We start from the raw sequence: 15649 nt of genomic DNA, 5'->3' as shown, positions 1-15649 counted from the left end.
TGATTGAATCTGACCTACTCATCTCATAATGTGACCAAATAATGACAGACACTAATCTTAACAGAAATTCTTATTCAATAATATGATCCTATATATGAAATAAATAGCAATATTACTCATATTCAACATAAAGGTTTATTTATAAAATCTGGTCACATGACCACTAATTCATAGAATAATATGTCTTAATGAATATATGGAGTACTGCTTAATGGATTTTAAACATAGTAATGTGGACGCTTGCATCAGAGTACTCCACATATTACAGGTATCCCTCCAATTGGGGTCCGCCTCCTAGTTATTATAAACTGAATCCTGCTGGGCCATTGTGTTTTGGGAATAATTCCCGTCGCGTCACCCAGCCGCGTCGAGGCACGCATCGGGTGACGCTACATCCAACACATGCACGCCGCGTCATTGTCATGCGCGGACGCGCACACATCACGTCACTGTCAGGCGTGGATGCGCACAGCGACGTGGCAGCAAACTCCCTCAGTTGCCGGGGAAACGCATAGCCTCCATATCATCCCGACCAAACTGGCTGTAGTCAGCCAGAATACCCGGAAGAGCCACTCTCGGCGGCACATACGTAAACCTGCCAGCCAGAGTGCCAACCAGGAAGTTGATTCTGTACATATACATATTTCTTATATTATGTTTAATTAATTCTTGGAATAACAGTGTATATTTTATAGCTCAAAATTTGCATATACACACATATATAATACTAGATCTTTAGTTTATATGGGTCTCCCTTCTCAGAACTGAACTTGCATTAATATACAGAGAATTCTACTATACAGCAGTTGTTTAAATAGTCTGTTATAAAGATCTATATAACATCAAAGCCTACAATATCCAAAGCTAGATAATCGACATATATAAAGCTCAAGAAACATATGATATCGACCGTATTGACATCTAATTTGGAATAATATTTAGATACATCTACAATATTGTATATTCCACATATCCACCATTAGATACCAGTATAAGAGTTTAAGGTTGAAAATAGAATAGGAATCATATGAAAAAAATACACATATAAACAGATGATGGAAAATGGGCAATATTTATGGAGGATCACAACACTGAATTGAGTTCGACTGCTTCATTTAACCCTAATGGGTAAATAGTGTTCAGCTTAAACATCCAGTATAACTCCTGCTTGCATAAAGTTTTATAGCGATCCCCTCCTCTCTTTGTCACCTCTATATGTTCGATCGCTACTAAATGAAGAGAGGCTGGATCACCGCCATGATAATCCCTAAAATGCTTCGACACACTATGTGTAGGGACTTTATTAATAATTTCTCTAACGTCCTAAGTGGATGCTGGGGACTCCGTAAGGACCATGGGGAATAGCGGCTCCGCAGGAGACTGGGCACATCTAAAGAAAGCTTTAGGACTATCTGGTGTGCACTGGCTCCTCCCCCTATGACCCTCCTCCAAGCCTCAGTTAGATCTCTGTGCCCGAACGAGAAGGGTGCACACTAGGGGCTCTCCTGAGCTTCTTAGTGAAAGTTTTAGTTTAGGTTTTTTATTTTCAGTGAGACCTGCTGGCAACAGGCTCACTGCATCGAGGGACTAAGGGGAGAAGAAGCGAACTCACCTGCGTGCAGAGTGGATTGGGCTTCTTAGGCTACTGGACATTAGCTCCAGAGGGACGATCACAGGCCCAGCCATGGATGGGTCCCAGAGCCGCGCCGCCGGCCCCCTTACAGAGCCAGAAGACAGAAGAGGTCCGGAAAATCGGCGGCAGAAGACATCCTGTCTTCACCAAGGTAGCGCACAGCACTGCAGCTGTGCGCCATTGCTCCTCAGCACACTTCACACTTCGGTCACTGAGGGTGCAGGGCGCTAGGGGGGGGCGCCCTGAGCAGCAATAAAAACACCTTGGCTGGCGAAAATACATCACATATAGCCCCCAGGGCTATATGGATGAATTTTAACCCCTGCCAGAATCCATAAAAAAGCAGGAGAAAAGTCCGCGAAAAAGGGGCGGAGCCTATCTCCTCAGCACACTGGCGCCATTTTCCCTCACAGCTCAGTTGGAGGGAAGCTCCCCTGGCTCTCCCCTGCAGTCACTACACTACAGAAAGGGTTAAAAAAAGAGAGGGGGGCACTAATTAGGCGCAGTATTAACAATACAGCAGCTATAAGGGGAAAAACACTTATATAAGGTTATCCCTGTATATATATAGCGCTTTGGTGTGTGCTGGCAAACTCTCCCTCTGTCTCCCCAAAGGGCTAGTGGGGTCCTGTCCTCTATCAGAGCATTCCCTGTGTGTGTGCTGTATGTCGGTACGTTTGTGTCGACATGTATGAGGAGAAAAATGATGTGGAGACGGAGCAGATTGCCTGTAATAGTGATGTCACCCCCTAGGGGGTCGACACCTGAGTGGATGAACTGTTGGAAGGAATTACGTGACAGTGTCAGCTCTGTATAAAAGACAGTGGTGGACATGAGACAGCCGGCTACTCAGCTTGTGCCTGTCCAGACGTCTCATAGGCCGTCAGGGGCTCTAAAGCGCCCGTTACCTCAGATGGCAGATATAGACGCCGACACGGATACTGACTCCAGTGTCGACGGTGAAGAGACAAATGTGACTTCCAGTAGGGCCACACGTTACATGATTGAGGCAATGAAAAATGTTTTACACATTTCTGATAATACGAGTACCACCAAAAAGGGGTATTATGTTCGGTGAGGAAAAACTACCTGTAGTTTTCCTGAATCTGAGAAATTAAATGAGGTGTGTGATGATGCGGATAAAGCGCTCACACGCTTGTAAGGGCTCTACCCTCTCCTGAGATGGCCGCCCTTAAGGATCCTGCTGATAGAAAGCAGGAGGGTATCCTAAAATGTATTTACACACATACTGGTGTTATACTGCGACCAGCAATCGCCTCAGCCTGGATGTGCAGTGCTGGGTTGGCGTGGTCGGATTCCCTGACTGAAAATATTGATACCCTAGATAGGGACAGTATATTTTTGCCTATAGAGCATTTAAAAGATGCATTTCTATATATGCGTGATGCACAGCGGAATATTTGCCGACTGGCATAAAGTCTAAGTGCGTTGTCCATTTCTACCAGTAGAGGGTTATGGACACGTCAGTGGTCAGGTGATGCGTATTCCAAACGGCATTTGGAAGTATTGCCTTAATAAGGGGAGGAGTTATTTGGGGTCGGTCTTTCAGACCTGGTGGCCACGGCAACAGCTGGGAAATCCACGTTTGTACCCCAGGTCGCCTCTCAACATGAGAAGACGCCGTATTATCAGGCGCAGTCTTTTCGTGGACAAGCGGGCAAAATGTTCCTCATTTCTGCCCCGTGACAGAGGGAGAGAAAAAAGGCTGCAGAAATCAGCCAGTTCCCAGGAACAGAAACCCTCTCCCGCCTCTGCCAAGCCCTCAGTATGACGCTGGGGCTTTACAAGCAGAATCAGGCACGGTGGGGGGCCCGTCTCAATGAATTTCAGCGCGCAGTGGGCTCACTCGCAAGTAGACCCCTGGATCCTTCAGGTGATATCTCAGGGGTACAAATTAGAATTCGAGACGTCTCCCCCTCGCCGTTTTCCTAAAGTCGGCTTTACCGATGTCTCCTTCTGACAGGGAGACAGTTTTGGAAGCCATTCACAAGCTGTATTCCCAGCAGGTGATAATCAAGGTACCCCTCCTGCAACAGGGAACGGGGTATTATTCCACACTGTTGTGGTACTGAAGCCGGATGGCTCGGTGAGACCGATTCTAAATCTAAAATCTTTGAACACTTACATACAGAGGTTCAAATTCAAGATTGAGTCACTCAGAGCAGTGATTGCGAACCTGGAAGAAGGGGACTACATGATGTCTCGGGACATCAAGGATGCTTACCTTCATGTCAAAATTTACCCTTCTCACCAAGGGTACCTCAGGTTTATGGTACAGAACTGTCACTATCAGTTCAGACGCTGCCGTATGGATGGTCCACGGCACCCCGGGTCTTTACCAAGGTAATGGCCGAAATGATGATATTCCTTCGAAGGAAGGGAATTTTAGTTATCCCTTACTTGGACGATTCCCTGATAAGGGTAAGATCCAGGGAACAGTTGGAGGTCGGTGTAGCACTATCTCAGGTAGTGTTGCGGCAGCACGATTGGATTCTCAATATTCCAAAATCGCAGCTGGTTCCGACGACTTGTCTTCTGTTCCTAGGGATGATCCTGGACACAGTCCAGAAAAAGGTGTTTCTCCCGGAGGGGAAAGACAGGGAGTTATCCGAGCTAGTCAGGAACCTCCTAAAACCGAGCCAAGTCTCAGTGCATCAATGCACAAGGGTTCTGGGTAAAATGGTGGCTTCCTACGAAGCAATCCCATTCGGCAGATTCCACGCAAGAACTTTCCAGTGGGACCTGCTGGACAAATGGTCCGGGTCGCATCTTCAGATGCATCAGCGGATAACCCTGTCACCAAGGACAAGGGTGTCCCTCCTGTGGTGGTTGCAGAGTGTTCATCTTCTAGAGGGCCGCAGATTCGGCATTCAGGACTGGGTCCTGGTGACCACGGATGCCAGCCTGCGAGGCTGGGGAGCAGTCACACAGGGAAGGAATATCCAGGGCTTATGGTCAAGCCTGGAGACATCATAAATATCCTGAAGCTAAGGGCCATTTACAATGCTCTAAGCTTAGCAAGACCTCTGCTTCAAGGTCAGCCGGTGTTGATCCAGTCGGACAACATCACGGCAGTCACCCACGTAAACAGACAGGGTGGCACAAGAAGCAGGAGGGCAATGGCAGAAGCTGCAAGGATTCTTCGCTGGGCGGAAAATCATGTGATAGCACTGTCAGCAGTATTCATTCCGGGAGTGGACAACTGGGAAGCAGACTTCCTCAGCACGACCTCCACCCGGGAGAGTGGGGACTTCACCCAGAAGTCTTCCACATGATTATAAACCGTTGGGAAAAACTCGACAGGTATTGCGCCAGGTCAAGGGACCCTCAGGCAATAGCTGTAGACGCTCTGGTAACACCGTGGGTGTACCAGTCAGTGTATGTGTTCCCTCCTCTGCCAAGGTACTGAGATTGATAAGATGGAGAGGAGTAAGCACTATATTCGTGGCTCCGGATTGGCCAAGAAGGACTTGGTAACCGGAACTTCAAGAGATGCTCACGGAGGATCCTTGGCCTCTACCTCTAAGAAGGGACCTGCTCCAACAAGGACCCTGTCTGTTCCAAGACTTACCGCGGCTGCGTTTGACGGCATGGCGGTTGAACGCCGGATCCTGAAGGAAAAAAGGCATTCCGGATGAAGTCATCCCTATCCTGATCAAAGCCAGGAAGGATGTAACCGCAAAACATTATCACCGCATTTGGCGAAAATATGTTGCGTGGTGCGAGGCCAGTAAGGCCCGACGGAGGAAATTCAACTGGGTCGATTCCTACATTTCCTGCAAACAGGAGTGTCTATGGGCCTGAAATTGGGGTCCATTAAGGTTCAAATTTCGGCCCTGTCAATTTTCTTCCAAAAAGAACTAGCTTCAGTCCCTGAAGTTCAGACGTTTGTAAAAGGGGTACTGCATATACAGCCTCCTTTTGTGCCTCCAGTGGCACTTTGGGATCTCAATGTAGTTTTTTGGGTTCCAAAAGTCACATTGGTTTGAACCACTTAAATCTGTGGAGTTAAAATATCTCACATGGAAAGTGGTAATGCTGTTGGCCCTGGCCTGGGCCAGGCGCGTGTCAGAATTGGCGGCTTTATCCTGTAAAAGCCCTTATCTGATTTTCCATTCGGACAGGGCGGAATTGAGGAATCGTCCTCAGTTTCTCCCTAAGGTGGTTTCAGCGTTTCACCTGAACCAACCTATTGTGGTGCCTGCGGCTACTAGGGACTTGGAGGACTCCAAGTTGCTAAACGTGTCAGGGCCCTGAAAATATATGTTTCCAGGACGGCTGGAGTCAGAAAATCTGACTCGCTGTTTATCCTGTATGCACCCAACAAGCTGGGTGCTCCTGCTTCTAAGCAGACTATTGCTCGTTGGATTTGTAGTACAATTCAGCTTGCACATTCTGTGGCAGGCCTGCCACAGCCAAAAATCTGTAAATGCCCACTCCACAAGGAAGGTGGGCTCATCTTGGGCGGCTGCCCGAGGGGTCTCGGCTTTACAACTTTGCCGAGCAGCTACTTGGTCAGGAGCAAATACGTTTGTAAAATTCTACAAAATTGATACCCTGGCTGAGGAGGACCTGGAGTTCTCTCAATTGGTGCTGCAGAGTCATCCGCACTCTCCCGCCCGTTTGGGAGCTTTGGTATAATCCCCATGGTCCTTACGGAGTCCCCAGCATCCACTTAGGACGTTAGAGAAAATAAGAATTTACTTACCGATAATTCTATTTCTCGTAGTCCGTAGTGGATGCTGGGCGCCCATCCCAAGTGCGGATTGTCTGCAATACTGGTACATAGTTATTGTTACCAAAAAATCGGGTTATTGCTGTAGTGAGCCATCTTTTCTAGAGGCTCCTCTGTTATCATGCTGTTAACTAGGTTCAGATCACAAGTTGTACAGTGTGATTGGTGTGGCTGGTATGAGTCTTACCCGGGATTCAAAATCCTTCCTTATTGTGTACGCTCGTCCGGGCACAGTATCCTAACTGAGGCTTGGAGGAGGGTCATAGGGGGAGGAGCCAGTGCACACCAGATAGTCCTAAAGCTTTCTTTAGATGTGCCCAGTCTCCTGCGGAGCCGCTATTCCCCATGGTCCTTACGGAGTCCCCAGCATCCACTACGGACTACGAGAAATAGAATTGTCGGTAAGTAAATTCTTATTATTTCTGCGATGTTCCATAAATCACACTTTTATACTTTTTGTAGTGCGTCCTACATACCTCTGATTGCAACCGCAGGACAAAAGGTATATAATATATGTTGTATCACAATTCATAAAACTAGTGAGCATATATTCTTCTCCATCCCTAACTGAAAGATGTTTTGTTTTTCTGGACATATGTTTGCAAGTAGTACACCTAGTGGCCCCACAACGAAAAAAACCTTTTGGTCTAGATGGTAACCAGTTTTCCTGTGGAGTCACTTCATTCTCTCTAAGAGTTACTTTCTTAATAAAGCTGGGGGCAAGTATATTTTTAAGAGATCTATTTTTCCTAAAAATAAACTTGGGTCTATTTGTTATATGGCCCCTGAGTAAAGCATCTTGGTTGAGAATCTTGACATTTTTACAGACCTTTCTTTTAATCTGCATACTTTCATTATTAAAAGTGGATATGAAAGCTATATCCTCTTGCTAAAAAGGAACAGGTCATTTGAAGTCTATCTGATTCAGACTAATATTCCCATTTGGGAGCAGGACTTTAAGCAGCAATTTTACTGTATCTTCATTTACATTTTAAATGTGGAATATTTTGTTCTTTTAATAATTTTTTTTGTTGTATTAAATTCTTTAATCATTTAATATGTGGATTGCTGAGACCTACTCATTTCATACGTGACCACTAAGCGCTTTATGTTCTTTTTTTATGTATCTCTATTTTTGAGGTCTGACCAACCTGTATTTGTTTAGCTGCTGTGTTGAATCTCCGCATCTAGCGCCAGGAGTTAATTACCCTAGGGTAATTTCCATTTCTTTCTAAAGTGGCCTACATGGTGTCTTTATTATCTGGGGCCGCTCTGGAATGGGTGTTTTCCTTGGGGGAGCAGGGAGATCTACTCCTAAGTGACTATGCTAAGTTTCTTTCCACATTCCAGAAAATCTTTGATGAGCCAGGGAGGACAACCTCTGCATCCATCGAAATTATGAGGCTCCATCAGGGAAATAAGCCTATTGGCCAATACATCATTCACTTTCAAACTCTCACCAGCGAATTACGCTGGAATGAGGAGGCATTGATATCAGCATTCTGGAACGGTCTCTCTGAACGTCTCAAAGACGATCTTGTAATGCAGGACCTACCGCCCAAATTGGACGATTTAATCTCTCTGATCTGTGTTAACAGGAGAGACAATCAGAGAATAGTCGGAGAGACTATTTCCGCTATCAACCTCCACCTCCATCTACTGTCCCGCCAGCTGTAAATCCTCCGGAGGTGCCAATGCAAATGAATAGAACTCGGCTTACGGTTGAGAAATGCTAGCGTCGATGCCGTGAGAATCTCTGCCTGTATTGTGGAGCTTCAGGTCATTTGGTAGCTGCTTGTTCGGCTTGTCCGGGAAACTCCCTCTTCTAACAAGCCCAGGAGACACTAGGTTAGGAGTCCTTCTGCAGTCTCCATCTCAGGCCCTCATTCCGAGTTGTTCGCTTGTTGCCGAGTTTCGCTATATTGCGATTAGTCGCTTACTGCGCATGCGCAAGGTTCGCAGAGAGCATGCGCTTAGTTATTTTACTCAAAAGTTAGGTATTTTACTCACAACATAACGAAGATTTTTCATCGTTCTGGTGATCGGAGTGTGATTGACAGGAAGTGGGTGTTTCTGGGCGGAAACTGGCCGTTTTATGGGTGTGTGCGGAAAAACGCTGCCGTTTCTGGTAAAAACGCGGGAGTGGCTGGAGAAACGGGGGAGTGTCTGGGCGAACGCTGGGTGTGTTTGTGACGTCAAACCAGGAACGAAAAGGACTGAACTGATCGCAGTGGCAGAGTAAGTCCCGAGCTACTCAGAAACTGCAAAGAAATTTCTATTCGCAATTATGCGAATCTTTCGTTCGCAATTCTGCTAAGATAAGATTCACTCCCAGTAGGCGGCGGCTTAGCGTGTGCAAAGCTGCTAAAAGCAGCTAGCGAGCGAACAACTCGGAATGAGGGCCTCAGTCTGAACCTCAGTTTGAAGTGTTGCTTTATCTACCCCACAAATCTCAAATACCTATTTCTCTTCTAGATACTGGAGCAGCTGGGAACTTTATATCGGCAGATATAGTGTCGCAGCTGCAAATCCCAGTAGTGAAGTTGGACCGCTCCATTTCTATCACCACCGCAGATGGAAGCCAGATTTCTGGAGGTTCTGTTACCCACCAGACTTTCCCAGTCTGTCTTCATGTGGAGGCCTTACATAAAGAGATGATAAACTTTTTAGTTTTGCCAAAGGTTTCACATCCAATAGTGCTTGGGTTGCCATGGATTAGGAAGCATAATCCTCAGATTGATTGGCAGAGTATGCAAATTTTTAGTTGGGGTAAATCTTGTTTTTTCTCCTGTCTTTCTTCTGTTAAGCCTCTTAATAAAGTTGATATTTCAGTTTCAGCAGCAGTACCATTGCAGTATGCTTCATTTTCTGATGTCTTCTGCAAAAGAGGGGCCGACATTTTGCCACCGCACAGGGATTGGGATTGCGCCATCGATGTCTTGCCCGTAAAGATTCCACCTCAGGGCCGAATTTACCCATTGTCTGTTCCCGAGACTAGATGCGTCACCTGAAGCGGTAGGGGCGGTCCTGTCACAGAAATTTGAAGACAATCGTTTGCACCCTTGTGGATTCTTTTTGAGGAAATTTTCTCCTGCTGAGAGGAATTATACCATCGGAGAACAAGGACTTCTAGCAGTAAAATTGTCCCTCTCAGAATGGCATTATCTACTTGAAGGAGCTAAACACCCAGTTACGGTCTACACGGATCACCGAAACCTGATCTTTCTTAAAAATCTACAGTGTCTCAGTCCTTGATTGGCTCGGTGGTCCTCTTTCTTCTCCCACTTCAACTACACGTTAACCATTCGACCTGGCTCACAGAATGTCAAGGCAGATGCGCTCTAGCTCCTTTTCCTTACAGCTGTTTGCCGAGACTCCTTCCTCATACCCAGTTTTGGATTCACAAGTCTTTCCAGCTACCAAGGTCCAACCTCCATTAGGAAAAACTTTTGTACCTGAGGCCTTACGTCTAAAACTACGGAGTTGGGCTCATGCATCCAAGTTTGCTGGGCACACCAGAATACACAAAAAATTTAATTCATCCAGCGCTCCTACTGGTGGCCTTCCTTGACACCAGACGTTTTCGATTACATCTCATCCTGTGTTAAGTGTGCTCAGCATAAAGTCCCTTGGCTACCTCCGTCAGGTGCGTTACTTCCTCTGTCAATACCTAGGCGTCCTTGGACGCATTTATCCATGGACTTTATCATGGAATTGCCTCCCTCAAAAGGATTTACCATCATCTGGGTAGTGGTGGACCAATTTTCTAAACTGGCCCACTTCGTACCATTAAAGGGATTACCATCAGCTTCAGAGCTGGCCCAGCTGTTCATCAAAGAAATGTTCAGATTACATGGTCTTCCAGTTGAAATTGTCTCTGACAGGGAAGTGCAATTTGTAGCAAAGTTTTGGAGACCACGTTGGTGCTCCCTTCAAATTCAACTCAGTTACTCCACCGCTTATCATCCCCAAACATACAGAAGTACAGAAAGGGTCAACCAGGACCTAGAAACCTTCCTCCGCTTAAATATCAGGATGACTGGGTCGACTACCTACCCTGGGCAGAATTTGCCCATAACAACACATAACACATAACACTCCTCCTCTCCTTTCTTTGTAACCTACGGTCAACACCCCCGTCCTCTGGAGTTCAGGTCAATTCCTCCTTTGGATATTCCTGCGGTAACTCGTTCTTTGGATGACTTTTCAAGAATCTGGAAGAAAATTTGTCAGAATCTACAAAGATCTTCTGATTGCTACAAACATTGGGCAGATAAGAAACGTAGAATTGTGCCTAAGTTCAACGTTGGAGATCAAGTATGGTTGTCCACATGTAACTTGCGGCTTCGTGTGCCATCCATGAAGTTTGCCCCACGTTTTATTGGTCCTTACTCTGTTATAAAAGTCATCAACCCAGTATCGTACAGATTGCAACTTCCATCATTTCTGAGGATCCCATCCTCCTTTCATTCAGTGATTGCAAAATACGCGAAATAGCGCGTTTTTACGCGCTATGGGCAGCAAAGGACTCATTTTTAAAAAATGAGTGGGTCCTGCAGGACGCGCTCAGCTCTGAGTCCCACCTCAGCCAATCCCCATCGAGGTGTCTCCCGGTACATCCCTCCTTCCTGCCCACCAGCGCGCTGCTCCAATGATAACTTGAGCAGCATCTGGCTAACCCTGCCCTGAGTGGCTCAGCCGCGTACAGCCGATCACAGCAGCTATGTCCGAGCCGGCATTACCCGGGGAGTGCACAGAGGAGACCCGAGCGCAGAGAGCAAGAGACCTGTACTGGCGGAGAGGCCGTCCCAGCCCAGCACAAGTTACATTGGCAGTGGAGGATTTGGCCCCAGTTGAGGAGCTGTTCTTGCCTGAGGAAGGCCCCTGGACTCCCCAGCACCGCCATCCGTGGACATGGAGCAATGTGTGACGGTGGAGCGGAAGCTGGAGAAGGCGCTACAGAAGTTCGTTGGGTATCAGCAGCACTGTGAGTGGAGCATGGAGGAGCTGGTCAAGTACAGGGGGGGCTGAGGAGGGAGATTCTGCAGGCAGCCGGTAAGGTCAGGGCCCAGGAGTAACGGGGTATGGCCGTGGGGGAGGGGCAGCAGTATGACAGACTTGTGTGTGGGGGGGATTTACAGAGACAAATGGGTGGGAGAGGAATTCTGTGAGGGCAATAAAACAGATTGAGGGGTGCTGTCATTGCAGTATTACAGGTCTGTGGGTAGGGGTCACCAGGTACAATACAGAGTTCTCCCCGGGCTGTATTTTTCTGGCAGTCAGCCCAGCAAAAATCCCCTGCTGCCTGTCACCGGCACTCACCCCGGGTTCAGTATGAATGACCGGCGGCCGGGATGCCAGGGCAATCAGTATATAGACAGCGGCATTCCGGCCAACAGTATGCCGACAGCGGGGCGAGCGCTAGGAAGTCCATTGCGGGCTCACCACGATGCAGGCCTGGTGGCTCGCTACGCTCGCCACAGGTTATATTCTCCCTCTATAGGTGTTGTGGACACTCATAGAGGGAGTATCACCTACTTTGCCGTAATTCTGGCGGCGGCATTTCCTTGCTAGTCGGGATTCTGGCGTCTGCCGTGACCATCGGGATCCCAACTAGCGGTATTTTAACGGCTTTCCCTCAACCCTCCTAGCACAGAGACACGTCCGAAAGCTGCACCACACTGACGTCAGCATGGCGTGTTTTTCAAACACGTCGAGTGTTTGTTACTGGGGGGCATTCTGTGTAGCTGGCAAGTGGGGGCAGTATAGGGGCTGGCTATCAGTCAAGCAAGCAAGTGGGGACAGTTTCTGGGAGCTGTTAAATTTTTTTATTTGCATCCACAAAGCAAATGGGCAGTATCTGTGAGCTCTTTAAAAACACAAGTGTCCACAGAGCAATCTGGGCACGGTTTAAAAAAATGTGCAAAGGCCCCCACCCAGCGATTTCTTATGCCTTATTCTGGAGACAATATATATATATATATATACACCCCTCCTTTTCCCCCAGCATTGTCCCAACTGCTGCCTGCCCTCACCCCCCAATAATATGTGATGGGACCCAGAAAAGTGGCGTAGGACCCCAATTTTTTAAATAATTTTTTTGCTGAGCGTGATCACTGCTTTCATGTTTCCTTGCTAAAGCCTTTAGTGTTGAATTTGTTTCAGAGGACACTACCTTGTCCCCCTCGGGTGCTCACGAATCATGGAATTGAGTTTGAGGTAGAGAAGGTCCTTGATTCCCGAAATCAGTATGGCCATCTTCAGTATCTTCTGGATTGGAAGGGCTATGGCTCAGAGGAACGTTTGTGGGAGGATTCTTTTGACATCCAGGCTCCTGCATTGATTAAAATAATCCACGCTGAGAACCCAGATAAACCGAGACAGTGTCCTGGAGCCACCCAAAAAAGGGGGGGTAATGTCACGGTCCGGGTTGCAGAGATGCTCCCGTGTCTGGACTTACCGGTTTGCGCGCTCTGGTGGGGGCCATCTGGAGGTGGCATGGGTTAGTGGCTGTCAGGCTGTCGGGGGTCTCTGGACTCAGTATGGGGTCCGTTTTGAAATCCGGAAGTGCAGTGGCTGCCATCCTGGATTTGGGACAAGGGTCTGTTTGAAAACCAGAAGTGCCGCGGCCGCCATTTTGGATTTTCCTCAGGTGACTTGTTTGCTCCAATCGTCTGTTGACTGCTGCTGCTGGTGCCACTGGCCAATCAGGAGGGGTATTTTGCTGGCCTCTGATCCAGCAGCAAGTGCTAGTGCATCGTCTACCCTAAGGAGCTGTGTGATGTCCTAGTCCCTTTGCAGTCCTGTGCTTCAAAGCTCATCCCAGCAGCTGATACAACTTCCACAGATCTTAGTCCAGCTTCACTTCCTGAGAGGATTCCGACCTGATTTGAGACCTACAGTTTGCCGCTTTCCGTCTCGTTGCCACACCGATTGCACCCTCCGGACTCCTGTAACAGTCCGGATCTCTGTATTTGTGACACCACGAGCACCCCAGCTTTTCGACCTTTGGGGCTTTTCCAGTTGTGCCTGGCTATTGTATTGTAAATCTATGAAAAGGACTTTTATACGACCGGCTCGGCTATTATTTAAAAGCACCACCGATTCCTTATCTCACGACTTGGATTCACCACAAACCTCAGTCTTGACAATGACTGTGCCACTCATTGCAGCATTTTTGACATGCTTTCCTTATTGTAAGTATAACTGAAGCAAAATATATAGATTTGATTTATTACTAGTATTATGGCACTGGAGTATATTGTTACCTGTGAAGTGATCACTTCCAAAATACTTGCCTTGTCATTGAGGATATCTGACAATGAGAGTATTTTATTGAATTACCACATAATATATTAAGCAAACATTTTGGAAATTTGGGGAAAGTCCGTCCGTCCGTCCGTCCGTCCGTCCGTCCGTCCGTCCGTCCGTCCGTCCGTCCGTCCGTCCGTCCGTCCGTCCGTCCGTCCGTCCGTCCGTCCGTCCTAATACTGTTAAATCTAGAGCAGTGCAGCCATGGTGGTAGCCATTTGAGCAGGAATGACCATTTTCCACATACTGTAGCGGATTACTGTGATTGCACATTGGGGGTAATTCCAAGTTGATCGCAGCAGGATTTTTGTTAGCAATTGGGCAAAACCATGTGCACTGCAGGGGGGCAGATATAACATGTACAGAGAGAATTAGATTTGGGTGGGGTATGTTCAATCTGCAATCTAATTTGCAGTGTAAAAATAAAGCAGCCAGTATTTAACCTGCACATAAATAAAATAACCCACCCAAATCTAACTCTCTCTGCAAATGTTATATCTGCCCCCCCCCCCCCCCCCCCTGCAGTGCACATGGTTTTGCCCAATTGCTATCAAAAATCCTGCTGCGATCAACTTGGAATTACCCCCATTGCTTTCACCTCATTTGCAATTTGGCAAGAATAATGACTACGTGTGTCCTGCTGTACAATGCTGAGCTTAATCATTATTTATGAAACCGCAGCACATCTGTTCACTAGCAACTGGTATCATTACTAAGTTTGCATATAGATCATGCTATACAGTCATTTTTTTCTATTAAGGATCTAGCACAGCATATATATTACTGTATATTGCAAAAATGAATGTGAACAAGTGCATCTGTATAACATTCATCTTTATCTCAGCAATTAGCGCGGGTCAAACAAGAGCTACGAGAGAGAGAAAATATAATTAAGGAGAAAATCCAGTTTCTGAACAGCGAAAGTGAGAATAACCAGGAATATGAAAAGAAGATTTCCATTGTAGAAAGACGTACTGCCAAACTGAGGCTGGACTATCAGGAGCAAGAAACTGTTCGTGGTCAACTACAGGATGAGGTAACATTGAGATACTTCTCATTACTGTTGATTTAGAACTATACTAGGTACTCTCAAATCCAGCCTGATACAACAGCATCTTATGTGTTCAACGATTTAGTTATTAATCCAACCATATGTTATTGTGATATTGATTCCAGGTTATGGGAAATAACTGATTCTCAAGATAGAAAAGGAAGTACTAAAAAAATAATAATCAAGAATTGTACTTCTATCTATTGAGTTACCTCTGGCAAGAGAAACATAATACATAGTTTGCATCATTTATGATAGCTAGTGCACAGGAAAACTGTGGTGTTACATAAAGCAACAATGTGGGTGTTTGTTTTAACTTAAACTGCACTACAAAAATGCCACAGCTAGTTTATTTCCCCTGTGGGTACTCCTTTTAATAAGTGACCCAAAATGTTGGCTTACAATGAAGAGCACACAAGGGCAATAAAATAAGTATATCTGCATCTTTCTATCTTCATTACATTTATGCTGATAATACTTAAATATACCTCTCCTGCACCCTCTCTCTTATCTCCAACTGTCGCTCTCCCACCTCTTCCTAAAAGTCCTTGCCCTTTCTTAAACTAAACATATTTAAACTACCCCCGGACTCCCTTTTCATCAACCTCTCTCTTACTGTTACCAGCAGTGTCCTTTCCTCTGTCACACAAGTCCGCTGCCATCCTTCACTCTTTCCACTCCTTCACTCCCCACATGCCATGTACCAATACTGCTGTTTCCACATATGCAACATCTCTAGAATTCATCAACTGTCAGACTGCTAAATCTCTTATTCATCTCCTTGTTGCTATCTCTCGCTTGGGCTATTGTAACTTCCTACTCTCAGAGCTTGCTCTCTCCCAACTCTCCCCTTTTACATACATCCTCAGTGCTGCAGCTCAATTCTCTTCCTATCCTT

At 46.5% G+C, this 15649-nt stretch overlaps 1 protein-coding gene across 1 annotated transcript in view; it reads left to right on the top strand.

Annotated features, from left to right (window-relative positions):
• The window catches only part of CCDC39 (coiled-coil domain 39 molecular ruler complex subunit), a 180122-nt gene that overhangs the window by 44946 nt on the left and 119527 nt on the right, over positions 1 to 15649 (top strand). Inside the window, exon 7 of the mRNA XM_063916326.1 lies at positions 14545 to 14736. Coding sequence (XP_063772396.1) covers positions 14545 to 14736 — 192 coding nt within the window. The remainder of the gene's footprint in view (positions 1 to 14544; positions 14737 to 15649) is intronic.

The sequence above is a fragment of the Pseudophryne corroboree genome, chromosome 4 (assembly GCF_028390025.1).
Source record: "Pseudophryne corroboree isolate aPseCor3 chromosome 4, aPseCor3.hap2, whole genome shotgun sequence".
Classification (NCBI taxonomy): Eukaryota; Metazoa; Chordata; class Amphibia; order Anura; family Myobatrachidae; genus Pseudophryne; species Pseudophryne corroboree.
The sequence above is the reverse complement of the archived record's forward strand: the minus strand, read 5'-3'. Positions and strand labels throughout refer to the sequence as shown.